At 37.0% G+C, this 14,644-nt stretch overlaps 1 protein-coding gene across 2 annotated transcripts; it reads right to left on the reverse strand.

Moving 5' to 3' along the window:
* Positions 1-9,210: 9,210 nt before the first annotated feature.
* LOC116260072 (uncharacterized) lies at positions 9,211-14,124 on the reverse strand. Of its 2 annotated transcripts, XM_050079415.1 has the most exons (14): positions 13,693-14,124; positions 13,511-13,604; positions 12,491-12,597; positions 12,336-12,404; positions 12,187-12,241; positions 12,039-12,086; positions 11,769-11,926; positions 11,398-11,636; positions 11,086-11,176; positions 10,865-10,993; positions 10,318-10,471; positions 9,684-9,710; positions 9,616-9,643; positions 9,353-9,531 (listed from the first exon to the last, which is right to left on the reverse strand). In XM_050079415.1, the coding sequence occupies exons 1-14, from the start codon at positions 13,894-13,896 to the stop codon at positions 9,486-9,488; spliced, it is 1,449 nt and encodes a 482-aa protein (XP_049935372.1). In that variant the 5' UTR covers positions 13,897-14,124; the 3' UTR covers positions 9,353-9,485. The 2 variants fall into 2 exon arrangements, with proteins under 2 accessions (XP_031494014.1, XP_049935372.1); XM_031638154.2 differs by having other exon boundaries at positions 9,211-9,531; positions 9,616-9,710; positions 13,693-14,122.
* Positions 14,125-14,644: the final 520 nt, after the last annotated feature.

The following is a 14,644-nucleotide window of genomic DNA, read 5'->3' on the forward strand; positions in this document are numbered from 1 at the left end:
AAGTTTTTTTCAAAAAAAAAAAAAAACAACTTTGTCAGAAAATACCCAAGAAAAATCTGACTGTCAAAAACCACAAGAATGATATTTGTGACAATGATCCAAACACGCAGTAAACTCAAAACATAAAATGCGACACATTGTGCACCACAAAAGAATCCTGTACATCCAGATTAGATAACACCCGTTCTAGCAAATCCAGTTGTTGGGAGATCAAAATAAGGATTCCAGACCCATCTCAACGACAAGCCAATCTTCTGTGGTCTTTTCAAACTCACAATTGCATGTTTAACATCTTGTCTAATCTGTCTAACTCTAACTTAGGTGACTGATCATGAGAAGAATCTCATAGACTTCTGCACTTTGCTAATGATCCAACATAGTTCCTACTTTTCTAGAGCGATTCAATCAGTGGAATCCATTAACCGGAGTACATGCAAAAATGGGCAGCAAAAACTTTGCACTAGAAAGAAATCAAAGAGCAGAAACAATGGAATTATTGGTGCAGTGCAGATAAGATCTCAGTGACAGGATATGTTTCTGCTGTTGATTGGATGATGGGTGTCTCTGCAATTAATTCATATGAGCTTGGAGACAGCACTCCAATTCTGAAGGGAATGAATGACAAGGGGCTCACTACCTACCACTTATTGAAAAAGCAGAATGATCAAGACCTCTTTGTTGCCATACCTTCCCCCCTTCCCCAATTCCTATGAGGGAAAAGAACAACACAGTTAAATAATTGCCATGGACCAAGGAAAAAAACTCAGTTGTTTGATGCATTGAACTAATACATATTGTATAATGACAGAGACAGCAGTTCCTTCCTGTGTGCTCAGTTCTATCTTCCTAAAGTAGTTGCCACTGGTCTCTTGCCTTAATCAATCATGCTTCATTTCATCCATCCCAATTGCATGATTTGATCCTGTCTCTGCCTTAGACTTTCTACCTTTGGTTGATTCAAATTGGATTTGAATTTTGAATGAAGACATCAAGTTAATGTACATTTGACCAAGACTCTTTGATATATTTGTGAATTGCAAAGAATATTCACCTCAAGAGAGGGCAAGAAAACAGCATTCGTGTGCATGTGGAAAGGTTTCTCTGCCCGCATCCCGATCTGATTGGGAGTGTACAACAAGGTCGGCTCGAGCTTCACTCAGTAAATCAAGTCCGAGCTCGAGCTTGACTCGATAAAACTCACGTCGCTCTACTCATACGTTTTTTTTTTTGTCTTTAAATGAAAATGAAAACCACAAAAAGTGTTATAGATAATCACACACCCCTAAAGATTTACAGACATGAAAACAAGACAGATGCGAGTCGAGTCGAGTTTAAACGAGTTAATCTTGTGTAACTCGAACTCAACTAGTTTATAGCTTGAATTTTAAAACTTGAGCTTGAGCTCAACTCATTTATTAAACGAGCAGGAATTGGCTTACATCCCTAGATCTGATCCGATTGCAATTAGTGCAGTGCAGACAACTTTTTTGAGGATTCAATCATGTTGCTACCTCACTTGTGCTCTTTACACGATATCATCTTTCATTGTCTTGATGACTTCTTCACAATTGTCAACCCTTTCCAAATTTCTTTTAACTTTGGCATCTTTTCCCCGAAAACAAGATCTATTTTGTTAGCTAAGCTTAAATAGCGCATTACCAAAGTATGCCAATTAGAGATGTCAATGGGTTTGATTAGAGTCAGATGTATTCTTTATCGTGTCGAAACTGACTTTTAAATTCACAATCCAAATCCGGTCTGGATTCAACTTTTGAGTTCACACTTGAACTTGAATCTTGCAACTAAATAGAGCTGCATTATGATGAGTTAGGAACTGGATTTTAAAATGTATAGATATTGGATATAAAATCTTTAGTTACAACTGAATCCAATTGTATATTTATTTAAAACCAAATCAGAATGCACAATCCATCGGATGTCATGTCATTTTTACATCTGAATGCAATCAGGTTTCTTAATCGGATGCTAAGCTTTCTCTAATATCTGAATTTTTTGAAGCAGTTTGCTACTCTCAGGTTTTGAACTCTTAACCTCCTTTAACTTGAAATCATGAAATCCAAGACCCAACTCTTGAAAGCAGAACCTCCAAGTTAAGTTATTAATGAGAGAGGACATCTAGTTCAAAAGTCATGATCATGGCTGTCTTAAATCAGATGCGATAAAGCAATTGCAAAATTTGTTTTATGATACATTCAAATAAAATCGTGTTTACAAATCCTAGATAAATTTTCAAACTTGTGACATCCAGTGAACTTGGTGACATTCACAAGGAAGCGCCCATAGGTAGAGCTTTCTTTTTCTTTATTTCTCTACTTTTTAACTATTATGGGGCTTATGTAGACCATAGGTGAAAAAACAAATTCAGTGGGGACTAATAATTTGCTCAGTATTATCACATAAGAGCCTAGTACTTTTGAATTTCCTGATATGGGCCTAACTTATGAAATCTATAAGCACTTATACTCAATTGATCTGAAATTTGATTTTGAATTGGCGGCAAAGAAATCTATAATTATGCACCTTGTTTTTCCTGAGAGCAAGTATTTCTCGACTGCAGGAAAGACTCCTGCCCAAGTATTTCTTGATTGCAAAGGGCACTAAAGAAAGTAGAAAGATTTCATGTTCACAAAATTACAAACTTTGAACAAGAATTCCTTGTTTTGCAACTGTCAAGAAGATGCGTCCGACATATGAAAATCCAAAACTGAAAGGACCCTTTTTGAATAATAATAAAAGTGTTGTCACCAAAAATGCAAACCGTCCTTGTTAATTAATGGGAAGAAACCTGTGGTCCAGGTATCCTCCATGCGGCATTATTTGGCGAGCTGCAAGTTGCTGTCGGTGAAATCAATCTTACGGCTTATACTGTATTCCAATGTACCACCGTCCACCGTCTTTATATATATATATATATATATATATTATCCTTAATTTAGCAATTTAAAAACAACCATCATACGAACGAACATTGAGGACAGTTTGTGATGTAACAATGATTTATATTATTTTTACTAACAATTTATGGTACTTTTAGTGGTAGATTCTAATTTTTATCAACCCAAAACGTGATAGTTTTTATCCAACAATGCAATGCAATAATGATTCATTGCATTGACAATTACCAGTTCTAAGAGAATGCACATTTCAGCTAAAAGAGTTAGACTAGAGCATCTCGATGGCCAGAAGATTTGATCAATATATATATATATATATATATATAATTCAAGCACTAATACTGATGATGTGTATGTGTGGGTGCGTGCAGGTGCACGTGCACATGCCCCACTTTTTCTAATCAAAGAGGACGGGTTGATTTGAAATGTATGGTGCGTCGACATCAATGATGGAAGAAGATGGGCCTTTTTCGCTGCAAAATCTGTGCTCAGTTTCTTCTTCATCTGACGAAGAAGAGAAGAGAAGTGCAGTTGCTTGGCGTGGCGTGGCGTGAGCTATAAATGCCAAAGCTTATCCGATTCATGGGTCTCCCTTGATTTTGTTCTCCATCTTCTGTGCTCAGTCAAAGCTGCGAATTCTCTGATCCCTGCAGCACAGTAATTAATCACTTCACTGAGCAGATGAGTCCGTCCCAGCCAGGTTTACCATGTTGCTCAGAGTTCATGTTGGTGTCCCATATTTTTGCTTTAAATGATCCACGCATCCCTATTCCACGATGGGGATGTTGTATCCTTCTTCCCGGTGTGTAGCGTAGCTAGTCGGACTTATGACACGTGAACAGCGCATATCTGGTTCGACTCTCCTAATCGCTGTTAAGAGCTAAGAGCTGAGGATAAAGTCCGGCAAGAGCTTTCAGGACAATGGCCGTGGTTGCGCCGCCTCCCTGCACCGCCTCCCTCCTCTCTCTCTCTCTCTCTCTCTTACTCATTTTTTAGAATAAATGATGTGGTATATGCCATATGATGTTCAAATTAAACCGATTAGTTATCGTAAAACTAATTAATTCTTTCAATATCAATGTGAGTGCACTACAATATATGTTCATAGTAAATTTCCAAGAGGTGGGTGGCACTTTATAAAGTTTAGCTTGAATGCGACGGCCAGAAAGAAACCTTTTGATTAGATTGACAGGACGAACCATGGCAGTCCTGAGTTCTAAGTACTGCCCCAAAGTTAAGAGTTATGCTGTTTAACTCAAGAGTCCTCGGGGCTTAAATTGTTCTTTTTGAAAAGTTCGTCGACCAAACAGGCGATGCATAACAATAAAAGGCTGTCAAAATCCGCAAAGAACGTGACTTCATTTTGCATATAACTAAGCAAACTTTCTCTCCACATCTTGCAAGCCAGCACTTAATTTGGAACAAAGTAAGAGCAAAAATAACCATATTTAATGAAGCCTTTCAAGCTTCTTGGCCATTTACATACGCCAGATTCATCAAATAATTGAGTAGGGGAGGAAATGAATGGTTTTTTTTTTTTAAATTTTTGACAACTCAAACTGAGAGTGGATGTTGTCAAGAAATCCATACCAGAGACTGAAGCAGGATTTGTAGGGACCATGGTGTCCAGCTTTATATACACACACACACACACACACACATAGAGAGAGAGAGAGAGAGAGAGAGAGAGAGAGGTCTGTTGGTTTTTCCAAGGTTGAAGAATAAGTAGAAAATTAAGGAAAAAGGAAGATAAGATACTTTAGTAGTTTATTAATTAACAATTTTTTCTCATTGATTTTTCATGAGTCTTGTATCTTATAAAGATCAAAGGTCACATACATACTTTTTCTTTCTTTCACATATACATACATACATATATATATATATATATATATATATGTATGTATATATCTTTTTCCTTCCTATATGATAGAGTGCCGACAAGGATGGCCCCTTAGCAATGGTCTTTGTCCTTCAATTTAACCATTTTTGGATCATAAATTATTTCCTTGTAGAGAACATTAGTCTTGCTTGTTGCAGTACTTTTACTGTTCCTCCTAACCTTGAATGCAGTCGGGCGTCCTGAACTGTTCGCCAATCATCTGGAAAGCACATGCAAACACACAGGATCTACCACATAGCATGAGCTTTCTGTGTTATTTTTAAATATTTTCTAGGGAATTAGCCGGAATTGCACGGCCTACTCCATCTGATTCTGTGACCCCTTCAAAACATAATATATATATATATATATGTGTGTGAGAGAGAGAGAGAGAGAGAGAGACAAGATCGCTAATTTAATATGATCTACGCCACATAAGTATATGTTAAGTTTGGAAATTTCTGAAAGCAACGGCTCACGGTCTTTGCCTCTTTGAAAAATCTTCCTTTTGGGTCGACAAGAAAAATCCGAATGTTTATCCTTCACAGGAGGGCCATGTTCAACGTATCTATTGGCTCTGATATTGAAAAACAAAAAGCCACAACTGCCCATACCATAGAGAGAAGAGAAAGAGTGCTACAACTTTTATTTATTTATTATTTATTATTTATTATTATAAGTCTTGCTTGTTATGAACCATACACATGTGATGTAAATGGTTTGCTTAAACAAGAATATACTTTTGAAACGTGAAATATAAGACAGTATCAGGCACGGGATGAGCCTCAAAAATCAGCCACCCACAATTTTTTTTTTTTGAAAAAAAAAAAACTTAAAAGGGGCTATGTGCTATTTAAAAAGTCATTAAAGGTTGATTCCTGACCAACGGTCGATATCGAAGATATTTGTAGAGTTTGACTTAGCATGCATTATCCTAAAAGATCGAAAAATTAACAATTTCTATGAAATATGGACGGTGTATGGGATCTAATTTTTCCATCTCCATTTAGTGTGAGTCAACCCTTCGATTATCTTCGTTTAAATATTAAAAAAGTTGGCATTTTCGAACGAAATCTGACTCGACGGAGGCAATTGATCTTAAAATATAAAAAAACCAACGGCGATCGGCAGAAAAAGGTTTAGTGAAGTAGTCTTCACCATTCATCAGCAAAGAATACTCTCTCTCTCTCTCTCTCTCTCTCTCTATATATATATATATATATATATATATATATATATATATATATATATATATATATATATATATATATATATATATATATATAGTATGTTCTATTCTCAGCAAAAATACGCGGGACATGGGTATTATTGTAATTTTCTGCTTTTGCAGCTAGCGTTGGATCAACCTCCATGTCACATAAGACCAGCATCTCTTGTATATGTCTCGTTCACTTAAGGGGTGCTTTGATCAGGTTGGAATTACGGAATTCTAAAACTAAAATTCTCATTTTTTTTTATGAAATGAAAATTGCATTATAAAAGAAAGAATTTTCATTCGGAATTATTAGGCTTATTCTTGAATCAAAATTCTAGAATTGTTATTTTACGCTAGGGGGTGGAATTATGATTCCAGAATTTTAAAATTTTGTTGTTTCTATTCAGGGCACACGTGATGATGGTTTTAATTCACGTCTTATGAAACATGTCATTTTTAATTTTGAAATCAAAGTTCCAGACTACCAAATACAAAGGGAAATTCACCCAGCCATCTATCTACAATCGTTCGATCCATCTATCTGCAATCGTTCGATCCAGCATGATGGACAGTTAAAATAAAAACAATGAGAAAAATGTGATGAACATTTTTATTATTTAATATTAGTTATCACATTTTTCTTCATGGTTTTCTATCTATCTAGATCAGATGGAGTGTATGCGCAACTCCGATGTGACAGGGCCTGCATGGAAGAATATATTTCATAAAGAACAAGAGAAATGGTAAAGAACACTTCATTCTACCTTACAATCCATAAGATAGCTAATAGGATGTTATGTTTTTCTAAGCAAGTGAGAGGAATATTTCATCCCACGGTCTCAAATGAGAGCCAAAACCCCTTCTCTTTTTCTCAGAGTCCAGAGCCATATTAGTGCCTGTGGGGCCAGTGTACGTCAATGCTCCCACCACATTGGCACAGAGTCCTAGTGCCCAAGGAAATCGAATTGGTGACGTGGGCTTTCGCTGAAACCAGTTTGACCAGCTACACTATGTCCCTTCGAGCAAAACATTACATTGGCACAGAGCCCTACTGCCCAGGGGAATCGAATGGGTGACATGGGCTTTCACTGAAACCAGTTTGACCGGCTATACTATGCCCCTTGGGGCAAAACATCACATTCTTGAAAGCGAAATTATTAATTGTGGCCCAAGTTCTAACAATCACTTTTAACCATGGCAGGCAAGATCAAGGTTCAATTTTTTCTTTCTTCATTGACATCAGGAAGTTTTAATATCTAGTTCATGATCGAAAGTTTTATCTCGGCATCGCCAAGATACTGAGAATTCAAAGCTTGTTTGACCGGTGGAAATTGTGAAAATTTTTCACAGAATTAACCATACAACTCTATTCATCAAGGCATGTTCCAGTGTCGTAAAATTTGGCCTAAATAAGATTGTGTTTTGCCGTTTTGAATTGATTAGCAATAATCCCAGTTGATTCACTTTGGAAATTTAGGGGAACGGGTCGAGAATTGGCCAATTTTAGATTTGTTGAATACGTGTTGGGATCTTCATTTGAAGTTGGACCAATTCTATCGACTAAAGTTTCGGCTCTTTGCACTTGAAGTTTAAGCCCTTTGTTTTTTTTTTTTAAAAAAAAAATCTATTGAAGTTAAAGTCTTGCTGTTTCTTAATTTTTGCCACCTTTTGAAGTTTCTCTAGATTTTTTTTCTGGTTCTCTATTTTTCTTATTTAACTCTTCGCCACAATTTTTTCTTATTTGAAGATGTCATTTCAGTCAATCTTATTGACAAAAAGTTTCAATTCAATTCCATTTAGCCAATTCACCGAATCTCTTCGCTTCCCAACTCTAAGAAAGAGAACTTTGAGTGATGATTCTTTTTATCAAAGAATATGATTTTTGAAACTAGAATGTGTATGCAATGGCTAACCAATCCATTTTCAGATATTTACAGAAACCATTACGTACATAGCCATCTGTGCAATCAAACTGTTGATCTGACAAAATGAACCATATAAATCACATGGTAACTTTTGCAGAAACAAAAGACAGAACTGTCATATTCCAAGTCATGATCATCACACGCACAAAATAATGGGCAGTTCTGCATTTTAGTCTGAATTCAAATAAAAAAGAAACTGAACCTCACCATAACCCAGCCAGACTAACATATAACGTATATCTATGAGCTAATCAAGTTGGTTTACAATTTTACTTTATCTCCATATGAATCGAATTGGGTTAAACCCTATTTTGTAGGATTTAGATAATACACGGTCCATGCGGTGTCCGACCTACTTTTGCATAGGTGGGAATCATTATGCAGGAAGCACTATTCTATAGTTGGTGAAACGAGAGACTATGAAAAATTGGGTGCTGCAATCCACTTTTTCTTTTTCTGTAAACAGACAAGACCACTACTCTCAGTGGGTTATTTGCAGAAAACCATCTCCATATCCCAATGACAGTACAACCATCTTTTTCCGTACCCATTGCCCCATCAAATTGGTGACATTTGATAAGAAGTTCATCATGAAATGCTACATTGTTTGTGTATTACCATGAAACATATAATTTAAATTTCTTGCTTCTCAATACAGTATGCACTTATTAGGAGAACAGAGAAAAAGGAGGACTTTCTGCCGTTGGTCTAGGAGCTAATCATTCAATATTGCCCACTACCAATTTTTGTGAAGTTTTCATTTAGAAATCCACCCTCTGCTTAAATCCGAAATTCCATGTTTTCCATGAAAGATATTCTAACTTTCTAAGAACCAACTTTTAAGTGAGCAGTCGAATGGACAACTGAAGTTGAGTTCATAACTAAAACGTCTGTCAAATATCACTTTTTTTAGTTGCTGTAAGGGTGGTTAGCAACCTATCGTACCTAACCGAAGATTATTCTCTTCTAGTCCAACTGGGGTTATTTTCTTGATCAGGCTCTTAACATTCTCAAATACGATAACCACCGTTACGCTTGAAAACTTGCAGTCTCTATGCCTATGTTTGGCGGGTTCAGCAGAGTTGGTTCCTGGGATGTCCCATCATAAAACATGGGACTCCAGTACATCGGACAGAAGTTGGAATGGTCCTTTCCATGGAAAACAGCCTTTGGGATTTCTGTGTCAGTTGCATAAGAACCCCCTTCTTGTTAGCTTGGGAACGCATGCTCACACATCACACACATAGATACAAAAACTCATCCTTATTCATATTTACTTCATCAAAATGAATAACATTTAATGAACCTCTATACAAGTACACATAATGCAAAATAAAAATAGAGAAGTTTGATAAAAATTTACATGAACTGTGGCATAGATGCATTGAACAATGAAAAAAATATGTAACTTTAGATAAGATAGTCAAATAATGGCACCTGAGATCTTATATCATTGACATTTCTATTGAGACTACGTAAAGCTTCAATGTGTGGTTCATCTTCCTCCACAGCAATGATCTTTGCAAACTCACCTTCTCCAAGATGGTCTACAACATTGTTGGCTGCCTCAAGTCCAGTAACATATGCCTTCTCCTGAATTAACACAAAACCTTTTCATTGTTGTGAAAGGACTTGTCAAGTACTAGTCTAGAGTTTTGTAGGTATGATTGCTTGAACCTGTGACCATGAGCCATGTCGATTGACAATACAATCTCCAGCCATGAACAGGTTCGGAAAGCTTGTTGATCCACGCATCATGAACTTATAAGAACCTGAGGAAAATAATTATGCAGGTTACAATGTAATTGAATGTCAATGTACCTAAACTTTCTATAGACCTAAGCAGAAAAAACTCTTTTGGCCACAATAGTAGCTTGGATAACCAATAGAAAAAAAAAATGCAGTAGGAAAAATATGATCAACATTTTGTGTTTCATGATGCATGTACATGCCCATATTATTCTAGAAACAAATAAATAATTCAAATTCCTAAGAAACAAAATTGGTTCCTTGGGTATTAGTGGTCTTATGTTCAACAATGTACAAGACATGAGATTGCTTCATCGAAACAAGAAATGAGTGTCATTTAGCTAGCAATTTTTCTTAAGATTGCATGAGACAAAATAAGTCACTTCTTGAAAAGAGAAACAGTTGGAAAACTTCTGCTTGTTGAATTTGTTGAGGAAATGAGAATGTCAAAGTTGTCTGTTAAAATGACATGCTTGACACAGGATTCAATATAGTAGCTTACAAAAAAGTAAAAATTATAGGCTACCAAAATCTTGCCGTAGAAATAATCAGAAGGCAAATAAAATAAAAAAATAATGAGAAAGTCAGCATGAACTAGATTGTTTTCATCTTAGTGAGAATATCTCATACCAGGAAAAAAAAGTGTAGCAGTTTCAGGACATCTAAGAACTAGATGCTTCACCACGGCCGCTCCTTCAACTCCCTCAATGCAGCTTGATAGAACCGATCTCACTTTGGCTACCACTTGCTCATCTTGAAGATGTAAGAATTGGTTTGCATGATACTGCAGGTAGATGGAATTGTCACTAATAGGGTTTGAACACTCAGAAGCAGTGCTTTAGAGTAGCTCTTTTACTTTACATGCTTACAGATATTCAGACATATGTCCTAACAGGATCCAACCAGAGCCTGACATACCCATGGCATCATGGCCTGCTCTTCTCGATGAAGTAGGACTCTAAAGTGAAGAACCACTGCCAAATGTTTATTACATTTTCATACAAAAAGAGACCATGTCTTGGGGTCAAATTATGCAGGTTCAATTTCAATTCTGCATTTCTCTGTTAACGCCAGGTGTAGCAATCGTTCCCATGAACACCCATTGGATGGTGTATAAAGCAAATGATTTAACAAGCATGTATCTGTTTTTGGGCAAAAAAAGAGGTGGACAACTCACAATGTTAGCCTCTATAACTGAACCTGCTTCGTCCTTGTATTCTTCATGGAGAGAATTCAAATCAAAAAAAGCCCATCCAGCTGAATCATCTACTCCGGAGTAAATATTTCCTGCCCTTAAGATTTTTACCTAGAAACAAACAATCTTAGTCTGAGGCTCTTGATTTTCATGACAAATATGTAGAATGCCAATAAAATACACATCCAAGTTAAAATTCTCACCTTCCTGTCAAACCATAATCTCACTGCAATAACATCAACTGCTCTCAAGTTGTACACATCCAAAAACTCTTTCCTAGATTGCAGCAGAGTGCTGCAAAGAATGGCAGTTCTCGGTCAATAGGAGCAAATTGTGATGACAGAAGAGAAAACTTGTAGTTCACAAGTGCTATGGAGTTGCAGACAGAACTACAAAGATGTTTGAACTATGTGTTTCTTCACATTAAACTGCATCCAGCACTGTTTTCCAGAGCTAATTACAAAATAAAATAGGAAATAGGGAAGCATGTGAAGGACGATTGTTCTTTTAGATACCTAGCAGCGATGACGTGTTGGAGTTCAGTAACTCCAACAGCAAATACTATGGCATCGACAAGAAAAGTCTCATCTCCACATATTAATTCTGAAATTTTTCCAGTTTCTTCATTCAAAGAAAAATCAGTTATCCTTCTGCTTTTAAGAAACTGACAACCTTTCTCTTCCATAAATGCCATCCAAGGCCTGAAAATTTTCTCTCCAATTGATCCAGAGCACCAAACAACATCAAAATCTTGCTGGAGAAAACGAATCATGACATTAGATTACAAGAATATTATAAAAGTTACTGAATTGTACTCTTCTAAGAAAACCTGGATTAGTCCATTGAAGGAAATGGGCAAAGACAGAGTTATATGAGATTGACAAACCTGATGAGCAAGCATAAAATAGTACATCATTCCTAATAATGCTGCTGCACTACATTGTTCCCCGAGAGCAAACAATCCAACTTGAATCATTGGGTTGATGACAGCCCTATAAAGTTTTTCTGAACAGCCAACCTGTCTAAAAAGCTCTCTTGCAGTCACTGTAGATAGAAAGGATGAGGGGAACGAAAAAAAAAATGTGAGTATAGAGGAGACCAACAGTTTAAGCGTGGAAATAATTGTTGATACAGGGAGTCCGCAAACTGTACATACAAGAATCGTATTTTCTCCAGGCACGATCAGTGTTATCAAAGTCAATGACTGCAAATGTTAATCAGTCATTAACACATAAAAATGAGAGGTAAGGTATTTTCATTGAGTTGCTAATTAAGAAACTTTTTGAACATTAAAGATTCTTAACCTGCACTGATGAGGGGCAGGAGAGTTAAACGATCAAAAAATGAGAGGTTAAGGAACTGTGGCAAAAAAGAAAAGTAAAAAATTACTTTAAGCAGTGAACTACATATGATTGCAAGGGACAAGAAAATGCAACTTTAAGAACTAATGTACCTCTGGATAGACAAAGGTCCCTAGAGGACTTGGCAATCGAGGAACATTCTGAAAAATAGGGAATTTTACCTGCACATCGATGACATACTAATTGGCGATTAAAACTTTCCAATAACAGGCATGCACGTTTGTGCTGTGAACCATTAAATTGTTACCTCCAGGCTCTCTGATGAGTATACTGCTGAAGTCATCAAATTCGTGAACGGCTGTATCTCTAGCTCATTACAGAGAGTAAATATGTTGCGAGACGGCTGCCTGAATGCTGCAAGAACCGTAACTTTGTTAGCCTAAATCACATCAACAGAATCCAACTACCATTAGTGACAACAAATACTCCTATCTTACACAAACATGGCACAAAGCATTCTGTGAAAATGAAGTTGAAGTTCGTTCAAATGGAGATAACAAATAGCTTTGCAAACTAAAGCAAAACCATTGTCAGAGATATTGTTGTTGGCTACATCTCGGCAAAGATGAAGCCCTGACCGGACAAGAAGAATTGGAGCAAAATTTTGTGATATTCATGTCTCTGTGGACAAAAATTTATTCAGAGTGAAATCAATAGCAAGTACCTTGGGTTATATTTGCGTCAGAAACTCAGGAAAGTTGGAAACAGATGGACTTCCACATGCTAATCCCCAAAGCAACTACTCGGAACTTATCATTCCCCGCAGGCTGCATGTTGCTATTCCAGTTTGCATATCGGAACGTGTTAAAATCTTTGGCTGTTTCTAAGATAAAATCGGAGCCTCCCATTCTTCAAAAAGCATTATACAAGAGCCCATAAATGACCAGCCAAGACACGTGTTAGGTCGCTCGGCAAGTGCCCATGTCCGTTTGCTACCGATCCGTACAAAAGTATTCAATAGCTACCGTGTAAGGATACTGGAAATTTTAGCACGTACGGAATTGGAAAAGCAATAACTAAGCAACTCCTTACGAATAAAGGCAGACGAAAATGGCAGATAGCTCTGTTTATGATTACTATGGACACATAAGAATAATCTTGCAAAGTCCTTCAAACAAGTATTTGAAGACAATTCACTTTTTATATCCACTTCATAAGCTTCATATTAGTTTGAGGCGTGTAGGTACACATGAAAAGAAAAGGTGAAAGCATTAAAAAGCAAGAACTGTCAATTGGATTTACAAGATGAGGCAAAACAAGCAACTACCGTGAATCAATGATGCATCAAAACGGTCAAAAATTGAATCCTCCGAGCTCACTGAACTACCGCCATGGCCACCAATTACAGTAACTTCAAATCCCTACATCAACACAAAAACGAGTATAAAGTTCTTGAATTCCAACCATTTCCAGAAAAGATGGATATAGAGAAGAAGAAGAGATGGGTACTTGTTTGCAGAGATGGTGAGCAGCTCCAAGTCCAGCCCAACCGGTGCCAACAACCACCACTTTCCTGGGCCCACTAGACTCAGAATCGTGGCAATCTGTAATGGAAGCTTCTAAAGTATAGACGGCGGATCGCCCTTGTGTTCTGATCCTTCTGATACCGAGGGCAGAAGCCAAAAACGTAGAGCTAGAACCGCACGCCCACATCTCTCAGATTTCGCTGAATAATGCCAACGGGATCTCTATACAGAAAGAAAGGTTAAGGATGCATCCATTCTCATATTTCCATATTTGATGATATGAATGGTCTCAATTAATATGCAAACGAATGGTAGGCATAGACGCATCGTTCTTGGCTTCCATAGCCTGGAGCAAGACGAGGCCACGCACTCATCGATTCAATGGCCTGCGCTCTCTTGCAGAATGCCTGACCAAGAATAAACTCAAGTCCGATACTCTCTTATTTTAGTTTGCGATTGAGTCGACCCATGATCGTCATGTTTTCTCTTCATGTTAAACGGAGAAACAAATTGTCATTTGGCAGAGATGGTCAAACATATTGACTGAGATAAAGGAAAACTTATGCGAAATTTCGATCTCAATGTTTTACTTCATCTTAATTTATTTAAAAAATAAATAACGCGTTTATAGGTGAAATTGTGTTCTCAAATCATCAATATTTGATATTTTAATTGCGGACAATGTTGTAACGCGCTTTCATGCATCGGACATAGAAGAAGACAATCCAGACGAGCCAAGCGTATCACACTTTATCTGGTTATATTTGTTCAACTAACTTGAAACATTTCCAAGGGCAGTGAAGCCGTTCCCATCAGGCTTGCTGCATCCCGATCAAAACATATTTGGCCAGTAAATGACTGTTACTGTTCAAGCCTGCCCATGTTCAACAATATGTTCTTCAGTCTCCTCTAGAACATTTCAACTTCAGTTGACA

The sequence above is a fragment of the Nymphaea colorata genome, chromosome 9 (genome assembly GCF_008831285.2).
Source record: "Nymphaea colorata isolate Beijing-Zhang1983 chromosome 9, ASM883128v2, whole genome shotgun sequence".
NCBI lineage: Eukaryota > Viridiplantae > Streptophyta > Magnoliopsida > Nymphaeales > Nymphaeaceae > Nymphaea > Nymphaea colorata.